This window comes from Zeugodacus cucurbitae, chromosome 4 (genome assembly GCF_028554725.1).
Source record: "Zeugodacus cucurbitae isolate PBARC_wt_2022May chromosome 4, idZeuCucr1.2, whole genome shotgun sequence".
NCBI classification, from domain to species: domain Eukaryota; kingdom Metazoa; phylum Arthropoda; class Insecta; order Diptera; family Tephritidae; genus Zeugodacus; species Zeugodacus cucurbitae.
The window spans coordinates 60,278,555-60,294,273 of record NC_071669.1 but is presented as its reverse complement, the minus strand read 5'-3'; the positions used below and the strand labels follow the sequence as shown (position 1 = coordinate 60,294,273).

Sequence of the window (15,719 nt, the reverse complement as noted above, 5' to 3'; positions counted from 1 at the left end):
AAATCAATTAAAAAAATTAGCTATGTAAACAAATTTATTAGTTTTATTTAAGCGTAATATTTGGAAAGAATGTATAAAAAAAAAATTTCGGAGCACGGTTGCCATATAATTTTTTATATTTAATAATAAATACTTATTATGAAAGAGTTGCCAATAAAACTTTTTTAAAATAATTTTTTTAATAAATTATTTAATTATTTTAATTTTTCTACAAATTTCTGATTTTTTTCAATTTTCAATTATTAATTTTTCTAATCAAAACCCATCGTCCACCGCGCTGCGTATTCTTGTACCTGCATATGCCCTCAATTTGTATAACTTTAGTACGTTTGCGCGTAATGGCGTCCGTGTCAGTTTAGTAGTAGTTTTGCATGCAGCAAATGTTTTGTTTATTTCTTTGTCAAGTGATAGAGCAGGCGTGTGTGTGTCGCCGCTATCCGGCCGGTGAAAGTGTCCAATCGCTCATAATGCGTGCGAGCACTGCGTCAAATATTGTTTGTTTGTTTGTTTGTTTATATAAAATGTTATGGTAGTTTCGTTTTGTTTTGCTTTTTTGTTATCGCTTAATTTTATTTTGCGTAGAAATTGCTTTTGTTGTTTGTTTACGCATAGATTTCCTGCTTTCTTCTTCTTCTTTTTGTTTTTTTTTGCGTTGATACTTAATAGATTTGTTTTGAACTAGTGAATATTAGCAAAAAAAAAAAAAATGAAAATAAAACTATCGCTTAAGTAGATAAAGTGTTGTTGTAATGCTGTTAGTTGTTGTTGTCTTTGTTTTGTAGGCAATATTTTTGTTTACCACTAGCTGTTGATGGTTTTGTTTTTGGGGTTTTTTGGTACTATATTTATTCTGTTACTGTTTTATAGGAAGTTCTGTGTTTGTCATGAGTGGGCTTTACTGGAAAAACAACATGTTTTTTGTGAACATCACATGATTGGGTATATTTACTTTTGAAATATTTTAGAACTACAAATTTTTAGATAATTTTTTTTTTTAAATTATAACTTTTTTTGAAAGAAGTATTATTGTGTTTCATTCCATTGTTGTGATAACAAAGTCGAATTATTGTAATAGAAAAAATAGAGGTTTTTGGTTTAATTTTCGAACTATAATCGATTTTTTGTGATTTCGAAAACTTGACAAGTATGTTCACAAACAATTAATATTGGCTGGCAGACTTAAATGAATTTTGTTTGAGTGGAACTGTGTAATGGAAGTTAGATTGGACTCAGTATTTAGATATATTTTTGCTAAGTTCCTTAAGGCAGTAGTCTGCTTTAGAAGCCGGAAAAAAGAATTTTTTTAGCAATTTTTTTGGAAAGAGAAGGAAATGATTGTGGTAAACGGAATTTTAAGACGATAGTGTACTATATTTAAGGCTTAAAAAACAATATTTATTATTAAAAAATATTGATATTTTTTCAAAGTTGTAAGAATTTTTCTGGAGCGCCTGTAGTCTGCACTTGTAAATCGGTGAAACAGTCGAACCACATTTTTTTTTTCATTTTTATAAGTTTCTTTTCTTTATGAACTAAAAAAATACCGAAAAAGTTATAAATTTCCAAATTTTTTCGAAATTTGAAAAAAAATTCACTTTTTAAAGAAAAAAAAATTTACTTTAAATTTACTTGCGAAACAAGTAGTTCAAATAATACTTTTGTCCAACTTCAACTACTTTTGTCTAGTTCAAAAAGAAGATAATTTAATACTGAAGCTAGATCACTTTGGTTTTTTTCGATCGGACATACATATGTTCTTTTTGCTATCGCCGGCACCGTTTTCTAACACTTGTGAAACTCGAAAACTCGAGAAAACGCGCTTTAAAGGTCTCCCTGAGCATACGCACCTACTCGACGCTCGGCCACTAAAACTGCGCTAGCTTTGAAAATATGTCGAATTGGCCTCTGGAATTTTAAAGACATATTCTTGGATAGTTTTGGAAGAGATTTAAAACAAAACAAAAAAAAATCGATTTTTTGAAGCCTGTAAAGCAGACAAAATAAATTCTTAACCTTAATATGTTTCTTAACAATGAAAGTCTCATATCTCAGACAATAGGATTCAAAATGTGAAAGGCAACCATCTTTATTATGGTCTTCAAGATAACCTTATTTTAAGTCAATATCCAACGAATAATTCAAAATTTTCGAATAAGAGAATAGGTCTTACCCCATCCCCCATAACAAGAAGCTTTTTATACCCCGATTCAACTCTTAACGGGCTCTATAGAGTGGATGTCGAGTTTCCAAAAAGCAAAATGAAAGGACTTCATGTACAATACCTGGTTGATAATTTTTGCTTCTTGTCTCTTTGACGAGTATCTCTTCTATACAAAAAATTTTTCTAAGAAAATCGAAAAACTTAAATTTTCTGTTAGTTTATTATAAAAAGGTAATTGTTTAAAAATCCAAAAAATACGACTTAAAAAAAAAAAATTTGATAAATAATTTTAAATTATTATGCTTTTTCTAATAAAAAATAATTTTAATAAATAAATATTTTATAGCAAGCAAATAATATGAGAATGGAAATTCTGGCTCATTTGATTTATTTTTATAAGTAACGCTTGCTTTTTTTACTACATTTTATTGAAAAAAAAATCACAAAAGAGAATTTTGAATTTTTTATCATAACACTTAATTTTGTTAAATAAATTCGATCCTTTTGTAATAATTACAGAATTATGAAATAAATAATCTAACTTTAATATATAAACAGAAAATTAAAAAAAAAATATTTTATTCAAAATAAGTTTTAATAAAAATAAAAATACAAAAAAGAATCCAAAAAAAAATTAGAAGTATTAAATATTTGTATGAACTGTTTCCAGATATTTAATAAATAATTCAATCAATACTTGGTAAAGAAAAAAATATTTTTATAATTAAAATTTTAAAATAATATAATCATAATAAATTAATAAAATTAGAATTTTAATTTTAATTAAAAAGTTAAATATTTTTTAATCAAATATTTTTTAATTAAATATTTAATTATTAAAAAAAAATATATAATAATATTTTTGTTCTTTTATTACAGAAAAAATTAAATTTTTACCTTTCTCCTAATAAAACTTAAAAAAAAAAAATTAAACTAGTTTATTATTAATTTTTTTTGTCAGAAAAATATAAAAATTCAACAAAAAAGCTTTGCCCCTAAATCTTTAATTTTTTTTTCTCATTTTCATTTATATTTGTATTGCACTTAGTCGCTTTTGCTGCCACATATACACATATACATATTCATATGTTCAACTTTATTTTTTAGTTCTACCACAAAATTGCTGCTCGCCACTTGCCACTCACTGTGTGGTATCTGGAACAGCTAAAAATGAAAACTTTGTGCCACTTTGATTGAAAATATTTAGTTTAATTTAACTTTTTCGATTTTTTTTTTTTGCAATTTTATTTACGATTTTTTCGCATTTTTTACACCAACTACTTGCTCAATCGTTTGTACTGTTGTTGTTGTTGTCGGTTTTGCTTCATTTGTTTTTGTTTTTGGCAACATTGCAATTTAAACAGAGGCGCCAAAGTTATGCGGCTAAACACCAGCACAGACACACAAACATATACACACACATGCCGCCGGCCAGTGGCGCACACCTGCCCATATTAAAATTAACAACAACAACAATCACACTGCGATTAGCACAGGTATTTTGTTGTTTTTCGTTCTTCGAATTTAAATAAACGCCAATTGAAGTTTATTGACCGCTTTTCGCTTTGCTTTTGGCTTGGCTTTACTTGACTTTTGATTTGTTGTTTTTGGATTTAGATTTTTTGTTGTTGTTGTTGTTGTTGCATTTGATTTGTTATTGCTGGCGATTGCTTTAGTTGTTTAGGAATGCTTGCAACAATTGCGTGTAAATGTAAACAACTTTGAAATGCGGAAATCTCAATGGCAAACAGGCAGTGTTTGGCGTGTTCGCACAATTATTTATGAAATAAATATTTATTGCTTTTATATACAAAAAAAAAGAGTTTCTTTGAATTTTTCGCATTGACTTTGATTTTGTGTTTACATTAATTTATAAGTTTATTTTTTTAGCAATTAACTTAAACATTTAGAATTTCAGCATTTTTTGTTTTTGTTTTTGCGCTTTTCGGTTTTCGGTAAATTGCGCTAAATTCTTGCATATTCTAATTGAGATTGATATGCGTTGATATGTGCTGAGACGGGTGATGTGATGTGATGAAGTAGGTCAAATACCAATACAATGATGCAGAGAGAAATAGGCATGTTCATACATATATAGACTCTCTAATATACACGAAAGGTTTCATATATTTATAGACTGTTTCACAAATAGTTCTTATGTAAAAGTATATATTTATGTATGCAAGTATTTGAGCATATTGCGTCACTTGCCATCAACAGGAAGCATTTTGTGCTTGAATTTTGTTATCTCGTTTGCTTAGCACTCCCACATGTCAATCCCAGCGGCATACTTTTAGGCGTTTAACACTTATTTTTCATTCGAATTGTGAGAATGGAGTGTACTTCACACCCATGTAATTAAATACGTTAAAAATATGATTAAGGGCTTATAATAACACAGAACTGGGCAGTTATCGTGTTTACTTTTGGGCTGTACTCTCTATTTTTTTACTCGAAATAAATTAATCGATATTTTTCTTTTCTAATAATATGACACCTTTACTTTATAATGCCCAAACGTCTATAAATATTCAGCAAATTGAGTTGAAGTCTAAGCTTAGCATATACAATTGAACATCCATAACCCGAATTCTTGAATTGACAATAGAAAAAAATTTCTTAAAAATTACCTTCCGTATATCCACAGCCAAGCGGCTTTAAAATCACTAAAGTCTCTAAGGATTACTGCGAGACTGGTGAAGGAATACCTTGAGCTGTTAATTGAGCAAGCTTCATATTTTACCATAAATCTGCAATGGGTCATAGCGATATAGTGATATTCCAGGTAACTGTGAAGCAGACGAACTTACCAGATTGGGCACAACGTTTACAATTAGAACCCGATAAAGAAGGAATATACATGCCCTTGACCACTTGCAAGCACCTAATCGATAAATATGTTATAGGATTGGCTGAGTCTCATTGGAAGCAATCCCTTACTTGCGCACCAAGCAGACTAACGTGGCCGGAATGGAACATGGGCCACACTTGCCGCGGTGGTAACACAATGGGCCTCCTAAGACCTAGGTGCGTCGTTTGACATCCACTATACCTACCTACCTCCCGTAACTCGGTAGTCTCTCTAACTCGAAGTTTTTTTTGTGGATTATGGTGATTCGAGTTAGGGAAGTTCAGCTGTATGTATATTGAACCGGAAATTCACTCAAACCCTAGTCAAATGCAATTAATTTTGTACTTTTTCATTTTTTTCTAAAAATAAATTGAGTCAAGAATTTTTGACAAAGAATTTCCCATACTGCAATTCAAAAAATGTATCAAAAATTTTATTCTTAGACTAATTTATTATGAACTTTCACGATTTCCGAAAAAAGTGTTAATACTTTTCTCTTTGAAAAGAATATGGGTCCATCATGGATTCTTTAAAAGAAAGTTCTAGTGGAAAAAAAAACATTGAAAATTAAATTTTTAGAAATTTATTTCTTTATGGAAGCAAGTCGTTCTTTTGGGTACCCGAACTTCATCTTGAGTAAATAAGTGAATGGGTCAGATTAATTTAATTTTCTTGGATAATGAATTAGTTTCTAGAATTATTTTTCTAGAATCAAATTTATTATGGAATTTTTGAAATTTTTTTTAAGTAGAAAAATTGCTACTTAGCGTACTTTGTGATAACAGAAGAATAAAATATTGATTCTTAAAATACAAAACAAATGAAAATACAATCAAGTTGTTTGGTTTCTTTGAACTTCACCTGCTTTTATTTCTTATTATTATTTCTATTATTGTTTTATTATTGTTTTATGAATGTGTATGAGTGATACAAGCTCATCTCATGCCCAAAACATCAAGCAACTCATAATGCAAAGCTTTCTAACAGATAAGGATTTAAAGCTTTTGATATTGAATAAAAGTTCTAATAGGATTGATAGAATATAGTAAATATCCAATCAAAAAGAAGAAGTTATTCGATCATATCTGATAGAAATGTCTCTTACAATCAAGCATCTCTCAAAAACTTTGATATCAGTTTTTATATGAATGCATCCCACTCAAGTCTTCGTCAATTCAGTTCAGAACCGTACCAACGTCATATGTTCCGTATATTAGAATTACATATGAATTTATATCTGCTCATATACATACATACATACTTATGTATATATGAATAAGCTAATATCTTTTGCTGCTCTACTGCGCAAATCAACAGCATTAGGATCATCATCATCACCGCCATCATCATGATGGCCATCATCGCAAATCAGAAATGCTTGTGCGCATTTTATGAGAGTAGGACAGTTCAAAATTTGCATATTTTTCGTGCGTTTCGATTGACATTTTTGTTGTTCTTGTTATTCTTTTTTTATTTTTGCTTCTTTGCATTATATTTTTTCATATAAATTTTGCTCACAATCGCCCAATCGATGTCACAAGCAAATTCGCAATTTGTTTACTTATTTGCAATTTTGTCTCTCTGCAAAGCTTTGTGGCCTCCTTTTCAAATGCATATAAGCAAATGTGTGTGTGTGTGGGTGTGTGTGCATTTGCCTAGCTATAGCTAGCTTGATTACCTTTTGCATTGATTTGTTCTGATTTTTTATTCAACGCTTTTATTTCGCTTTATTTTCTTCTTCTTCTACAGAGTTTTCATAATATTTATGCATCCATCGACCTAACTTAACCGAAATCGGCTCGTTCATCATTCAGCCCACATATCGGCGCACAAATGTTCTTTCGCATTTTGTTCCCTTATCTCTTACTCTGTCGCTCTTTGCGGCGCGCTTTGACCACGATCAAATGGCTTTTGTTCCATTTGCAAATTATTGGACACAGACAAATTTGCACACAAATTGCAATTTATTTGCTCGTCTTGCTTTTTTTTCTTTGTTTTTGTCTGCCTTCGAGTGGGTTCTTATTGTTTTTTCTGCTTCTCTTCTTTTTTTAAGTATATTTTTTGTTTTTTTTCCGCTTGTTCAATGCGGTAGGCTTCAATGTGATTGTGCGACTGGGCGAATCAAAACAACCGTTAGTTAGATAATAAGCAAAAGAATAAACAACATCAGCAGAAATTGGGTCAAATTGCGGAGGTGGCCCACCGCTAATGCAAACACACTCATTTATTTAGTTTGTTTGCTATGCTTTAGTGGTGATTAATGATCCTTAAGCGCATACATATTAATGGTATGTGTATTTGTTGTATATTTACACACTCCTTCAGCGGAGAATTTTCCCTGCTCCGAAATGTATTCGATTATTGCTTTATTATTTGCATAATGCCTATTAAAGTGCGGTACATTAATTTTAGCTAGATTTCTTGGTAAATAATTAAGGTTGCGTATACGCCATGCCCACCTGGTGAGCGACTATTCTAGCTACATTTGAGAGGTGTACATTAATATTCATTGCAATACAGCTATTTCTACAGTTATTTTACATTTTACAGAATATATAGTGTAGTCCGAAATTTCAAGATTTTATTTTAAAAAATAAATTGGCAAACGTGTTTTTTTAGGTTTGACACATAATTTATAATATTTTCAGTTTAGTTGGTGGTGACTCTAATCGAATAATAGTTAAATTTTAAATGTAGAGAATTCTTGATGTTTGTGATACGAGTTTTAATCTCTTTTCCTTTGCTTTTTTCTCGGAAAATTAATAGATGAGTTTTTCAGAAACTTTAGTAAGATCTGTATCTCTGGTATTTTTTGAGGTTAGAATATTAAATACAAACTTAAATATTAAAAAAACATTACAACTTTATGTATAAATTGAGAAAAGAAGTAGGTGGGAGTTCATGGCTAATATACTCGTTCAAAGAGGCCTGCATCCGTGAATTGTTCCATAGAAAGGTAATGAATCATAAAACACAGACTTCGAACTACTCGGCTGGTTCAGAATATCGTTATGATTTCTCAATTTTAATTTGAAATATGAGGTTACTGGATCGGTTAGGATATACTACTACATAATTATGGATATGTATAGGTTATTTTAGGTTCAGTTTTTGTCTGTCAACGAACCTAGGCCATTGAGAGGGCCATGGTGAAACCACCGGGACTGGAATCTCTTCACATTATTATTTCTTCTCTCCACCACCCTGTGGTCTTGATAAAGTTTGTCATATAATTTACAAAGTTATATACGTGTAACTTCCGCGACATCGTTCAGAAACCGCGACCGATACTTTTCGATTCTTTTCCTATACAAAGCCTTACATCCGCATAGAAGTTATAGTATATTACTTCTACTTTCGGACAGCTTCTCCAGTCTGCTGGTGTGTCTTCGATTAGACGTTGACCCTACTAGGGTTCTTATGTCACATATATACGATTATACTATATATAGTATATCTAAATGGTATTAAAAGTGATACATGTATTTGTCCTATCACGCTCACAACAATTTTTGGCTCGTGATTTAGATTAAGTTGTTTCAAGGCCTTATTTGGATCATATAGATTTTCAATGTTGGATATATATGTATATTTGTATATGTATATATATGTATAATGGACGAGGCCAGCAAACTTGAATACATATTTTTAATGGTGTTAAGACCCATTAAGAACTCAATTGGGACATAACATTTTTTCTACCAACGGTAAGCTGGGCTATCTATCGCTTAGTCTTGTTTCATGTTATAATTTGTAAATCTTTAAATGAGCCAACAACAAACACCATTTAAAATTATACAAAAAGGCATTCTGAATATACCATTGGTTTGAATTAATAAAATGTGGATTTCTTCGAATACTTATTCTAACTGCTTTCTGCCAATACAAATATAAATCGAAGTACTTATTAAAATATGTAAATGTGTTATATAGTTCATTCATAAATTGTTCGTTTGAAAAGACTAAGCAAGAAGAACAAGAAAGGCGACAAAAATATTATAAAAACCAAATAGAGAGCAACCAAGCCATTAAGCCCTCCTAGTATGATTGAATAATATTTTAAGCAAAAATTAATTTGGCATCATTTACGTGCAAAATTTACCGTTTTAATTGCACATTATACCGTTTAAGCTGCACTACTAAGGGGCACACTTACTCATTCAATCATTCACATAACACCATTTTAGAGCAATATAAAGAAAAGTGCGAATAAAAAAATGAGATTAGAAACTAACCTCAATTTGGGCTAATACAAGCAGATAAAATATATAAAAAAAAATATTTTTATTTAAAAATTCTTGTATGATTTTTTTTGTCACCAAGAGATATATCTAATAGTTTGTCAATGGGAGCAACCGCAGCAGCACAGCATAGTTATTAAATGCGGCAATACCACCTACTTAGTGTGAGCGGTGACATCAACGAAAAAGTCTACATTTACGATCTAGACTAATAAATATACATATGAATGTATATATACATATGTATATATAGTACATATGTATGTATGTATGTATGTAGATGATGTAGATATTTATAGTTATGGTAATTTTATTCATTTGAGCTGTTGTCATCTAGCCTAAATACGAAGCGTTGAAATCCATATGAGACAGAGACACTCATACATACATACATATATACAAGTAAGTATTTAGCATAGCATTATAAATAAATGTAGATACATATATTAGAATAGAATAGATATTATCGAAAACGGTTTTCTTTTAATAATATTTTTTTGTTGTTTTTTTTTGTGTGTTTGTATGTATATATATGTATGCATGTCTGCGTGGGTATGCCACATTTGAGATGCAAATGTGGAGCAACGGTGAATGGTTCATATGGAGAGCAGCAAACTAAAACAACTGCTGCAAAAACAAAAACAAACAAATCTTGCTTAAACAACAACAACAATAAAGCACAGTAGCCAAAGTTAATGCTAATGGAGTCGCTGACTTGTCTAAATAGACAGCAACTAACAACAACAGCAACTAACAACAACAACAACCACAACAAAAAACACACACACATAAATATATGTAACAGCAGCTGCTGTGCTGTGTTGTTGTTGTTGCTGTTGCAAGTGGAGCGCACCATTCATAGATGTAAACGTAAAGCAAGCGCGCTTAGCTAAGCAGGTGGACAGAGAGACGCGCACATTCACACACATATATATACAAAAGCACACACACATACACAAACACTTATATGCGCACTTAGCGCTGTTTGTGTGTGTGTGCGCGGTTTGCTATCGTCCCAAGCCATATCAAATCGTAACCCACTTCAGGTGACTGCCGCCGCTGCATTCAGCGACCGCAGGAGTGCTATCATTTGCCGTTATTGAGGTGACAGCAAGCGCGGCGAGCGGCTGTGACTGAGTGCCTGTAATTCACTTATGCCAGTTAACGAAGCGGGATGAATGACCTCAATTTGAATATGTGCTCTGGACGCGCGGTCGGCTGCTGTAAGCACAAGCGCGGCGACGGCGGTCATTGTTGTTGACGTCGAAGTCGACGTTCGCGTCATTTGGGTGCTGCTCCCTTTATTTTGTGATAGTTTGCCACATTTTTTCATTTTTTCTTTCTTTTCTCTTCATACTAAATTGCTTAAATTACTTTTCTTTTATGTGTTTTGTTGGCCTTTTTTTTGGGGGAATTTTGCTTTTGAACTGCCCACCACTGTTCATTCTCATGCTGCTTTGTTCGCTTTGATGCTTGGCAAGTATCAAGTAAATTGTGTTATTGTAAATTTGTTGTTGTTGTTGTTGTTGTTGAATTAGAAGTCGTTTTAAGAAGTTGTTATTTGTTTGTTGTTGTGTGGCCTGTGATTTTAGTTGCTTTTATGTCGAACGCTCACTCATACAAGCCAGGCGTTGAGTTATGAGCACACTTGTTGGTATTTGTTGTTGTACTTGTTGTTGTTGTTGCTTTTAGTGTTCCATTTTAATGCTGCTCACTTGTTTCGTTTGTTTCTAAAGTGTTTTATGGCTGCTAACTTTTTTTAGTCATTACATACAATATGTAAGTCTGTTTATGAAGGTATTAGCATAAAATGTACTTATAGGGTCTTTAGGGTGGTCCATCATTGTTTGGAAAATAGTTCTATATTTTTTTTAGGAATAAATTTACAATTTAGCTATTATTGTCCTAATAATCTACGAAAAAGAAATATTAGATTGGTAAATATCTCCCTTCCTACCTTATCGAAATACCGATCAAATCATAGAAAACATCGAGTTAGACCCTCATGTGGCATCTCGTGACATAGCCCAGGAAAAGGGAGTTAGTCAACAAACCATTTTAAACCATCTGCAGAAGGCGGAACACACAAAAAAGCTTGATGTTTGGGTGCCGCATGATTTGACGCAAAAAAACCTTCGAGATCGAATCAACGCCTGCGATATGCTGCTGAAACCGAACGACCTCGATCAATTTGTGAAGCGGATGGTGACTGGCGACGAAAAATGCATCACATACGACAACATCAAGCTAAAACGGTCGTGGTCGAAGGCCGGTGAATCGTCCCAAACAGTGGTCAAGCCGGGATTGACGGCCAGGAAGGTTTTGCTGTGTGTTTGGTGGGATTGAAAGGGAATCATCCACTATGAGCTACTCCTATATGGCCAGACGCTTAATTCTATCATCTACTGCGAACAACAGGACCGCTTGAAGCAGGGGATCGACCAGAAGGCCAAACCACACACTTCGTTGATGACTAGTCAGAAAATACGGGAGCTCGAATAGGAGGTTTTATCGCATCCACCATATACCCCGGACATAGCGTCATGTATACCTGTTCTTGTCCATGGCGAATGCCCTTGGTGGTGTAAAGTTGAACTCAAAAGAGGCTCGTGAAAAGTGGCTGTCCGAGTGCTTCGCAAATAAGGTGGGCTTCTACGAGAGGATATTATGAAATTGCCGTCCAGATGGAAACAGATTATCGAATAAAACTGTAACACTTTTTATAAAGTATTGAATAAAGTACAAAAAAGGGGAAGGGCAAGTCTCTTCCACAAGTTTAAAAGTCGATTTTAGTATCTCTAAGGATCTCATAGCTATTTTTCAGAACAACCCAAATCATTTTTTTTTTCTATATTTTTTTTAATTTTCGAAAAATTTTCTAAAAAAGACCATGATCTTTTTCTAAAAGAACATTCTCGATCAATTTTAGAAAAGAGTCTCAGATATGACGGTAATACTTTTCACATAAGGAAAAATTAATATTTTAGGAAATACAGCAAGCTTTTTACTTTAGTAAAGAATAGAAAGATTATAGAAATTTTTTAATGAGATCATAAAGGTCCTTTCACAATTTTTATCGAAGTTGATCCAAATTTGTACTGCTAGAACTAGAAAATTTTTTTACCTTTAACAAAGTAAATTATGAATTTATTTTGAAATCTCGGGTACATCAAAATATACCCGCCCTAGGTGTACATATTCATAATAATACATATATGTACCTAAAAGCACATTCATACATACAAATAAATATTGCTTAGAAACATATGCATATGCATGTATGGTGACTGGCATACTGGAAATGAGGTTAGTTTACTATATTTACATTTTTTATGATTTTTTCTCGTATTTTTTTGCTTTTGTAATTTCAGCTTGGCACAGTTTTCACAGCGTAAATCGTTGTAATGCCATACCATAATTAAGTGTTGCTGCTGCCACTTGTGCGCGTCGCTGCCACCGCCGCTGTGGCACAGGCCAGCAATAACAGCAACAACATTAGTAGAGTAGAGTACAAGAAAACTCTGCTCCGCTCACCCTACCCTACATGGCAAACTTAGTGCACATATTTTTTTCGAAAATTTTTGTTTTTGTTTTTCGGTACTTGTGTGTGTTAAGTTTTGGAAATCACCGAGGGGCGTTTAATAACTTTAAGCGCTCTCGCGCCCCCAAGCAGGTATTTTCAACCACACACGAATACACATCCAAAAAGTATATAAGTATATATATATATATATATATATATATATATTGGTATATTCATATTCATTGCAGCATCGGCTCTAGCGCCGTTGTAGTCGTATTTGTGTTTGTATTTCACTTGATGCGGGGCAATTGCATAATTTTGCGGCTATCAGGTGTGACAAGTGTGTCATGTGTAAATGGCACTGAGCTCAGTTGAGTTGCGCTGAGTTGAGCGGAGTGTAATCAAAACGCAGCATTTTGTTTTTGCTAAATGTGTATATCAGTTAAGTGTTATTTTAATCATATGGTACACATATCACCATGACATGACACAATTACACATTGGAGCGGCGGCCATTGACTTGTGGCCAATATGCAAAAAACTAATTTTGAAATATATTGCTTAATTGTACTTTTACAGCACTGAGTCGGCTTCATTTGAATGTATATTTGTATAATCTTTTGAAATATATTATTGCAGCACTTATTTAGAGATTAATAAATATGCGAAGGAGCAAACGATTTTGATATACTGTACATCGATATGAGATATCTAAAAATATTTTCTAACAGCCATTTAAGTATTTAGATAATTGCTCATGAGGACATATGACAAGAAGCAAGAAAATAATTGGATTTGGCAGATCATTATAAAATATCCCTTAAGATGAAATTATTATTATGAGTAAAGATTTTAATTTAAAAATCCCTTCTCAAGGATCGAATATGTTGTTAACTCTTCTTTCAGTAATTTTTTTTTTTTATTGGCTTAAAGAGCAAGCAAAATACAAAAGTAAATCAGTAAATCCTAAATAAGAGTGCTAGATGCTTAAAACCAAAAGTCAGTCTAAGTCAGTACAAATCTATAGTTTCTATAGAAACTATTAGGTCTACAACTTTGCTTCCGCCGTTTTTTTTTGTAAATTTAAGCCTCAGCCGCACTTTTCTTGAAATTAAAAAAAGAAAAGCAAAATTTCCCGCAAATGTCGAAAATTCGGTTCAAAAAGTGACATTTTCAGTTGAGAATAAGTTTGGGATGCAAACAGATCTCTACAAATATTTTATTGGGTTAATGTTGACACAAATGTCCAAAATCGATGAAAAAAATCGATTTAATCGATCAGTGCCTACAGACATCTATTGGAAAACGGCGGAAGCAAAGTTGTGGACCAATAAAAAATTTCGGGGCTTAAAACTATATAAAGATTACATTTTTAGTCCCAAAGAAAGTCCATCTATTTTTTTATTTTTATTTATAAATCAGTTCTCTTAGTGTATAAGGTTGCGGAGCTCATTTGCATTTTAGCCGAGTACATCCACCGAGTGGGTGTCAGAAGAGAAGATTAAATTTTTAAATTTCGATTTTTAATATCCCAATTATACTCTAAAACAAATTATTGACTTTCCGATTCTTTGTAGTATATGGATTAATTGATAACTCTGACTTCAGTTTAATGAAACAAGAAGCAAGAAAGTGCAAAATTTCTAGGCATCTACACAGGTCTTGGCATAGGTACGGAAAAATCTACATGTCGAGATTTAGGTTTAGGCGCACCCCTTCATCTCATGGTTTAAGAACATTTTTATGAAGAAGTTAGATAGTATATGCATGCATATGAAGAAGATATATAAAATAGATAAGTTTAGACTTAGTATTGTTTTTTGTATACCTAATCAGTTTTAGATGGTCGAAGAACGAAGCTATCTATCTGACATATATTATACCTCCCGAGTAAATGAAAAAATTATGAATATGGATTTCACACTTTCATACTCGTCATCAGTTTATTTATTTTTAGAACAAATTCGAGCTAAAAACCCACCGGGTCATTGCTGCAATGGCTTGTAATCTGGGCGATGTTCTATAAAATGCTTAATTGTCAGATTTCAGTCACAAAAATATACCTATCTCATACCATGAGTCTTAAAATAGACAATAAATTTGACGGATTTAGAAAGACAGATCTACTTCATATGTATGTCAAAAAAATTGACTTGAGTGAATTTGTGTAAGAATTATATAGCACAGTTTTAGGCTATTAATCTATAATCACCTATAAACTCGCAGTAAGAAATGTGAAATTGAATTTTAATAAAAATAATCAAAGTTTTTGTTAAAATTGCTTAAAATTCAAAAAACAATAATAAATCTAAAAAGCAAATGTATAGCCCAACCCCTTTTATGGAATAAAATATTGATGAAAATTAAAAAAAAAAAAACTAGTTAAAAACTTAATTTGTATACAAGAAAAAAATAATAAAATTATAAAAAATGTTCGCTTACATTTCTCACCGATCATTATGCCATCGCAGAGCAAACTATTTGGTATGTCACACTGCATGGCGGCGACTGTAGTTGCAGCAGCTGAGGCGGTGTTGCCGGTCTTCGACGAAAGCAACATGGACGACGGATAATCCACATAATATAAACTGCGTTGGGTATCCACTTTAACGGTATATTATACAAAACACAGACACAAAAAAGCGAATCGCAACGCCAAAATGTAGACTTCTTAGTAGAACACTAACACACTGAAACACACACTATTAAAGCAGGTGAGTGAGTTAAACACTAAGAAACACTCTTCAGGACGAAATGCTCTCAAAGCAATAGAATTCACAAAATTTCAAATTTCACTATAAACTGGGGAAGTAAAGTGAGTTACACGAGTTTGACTCGATAGTGTGTAACTTTGAAAGCAGACAAATTGCTGATTTGCATATGTTTGTAGGTATGTGAATATGCTGGAGATTCGTTGAATAAATTCGCTGGCTTTTACTTGTT

General features: G+C 32.3%; 1 protein-coding gene across 1 annotated transcript in view; it reads right to left on the bottom strand.

Moving 5' to 3' along the window:
• LOC105220775 (ecdysone-induced protein 78C) overlaps positions 1-15,336 on the bottom strand; it is a 53,586-nt gene extending 38,250 nt beyond the window's left edge. Inside the window, exon 1 of the mRNA XM_054229819.1 lies at positions 15,219-15,336. Coding sequence (XP_054085794.1) covers positions 15,219-15,336 — 118 coding nt within the window. The remainder of the gene's footprint in view (positions 1-15,218) is intronic.
• Between the last annotated feature and the right edge of the window lie 383 nt (positions 15,337-15,719).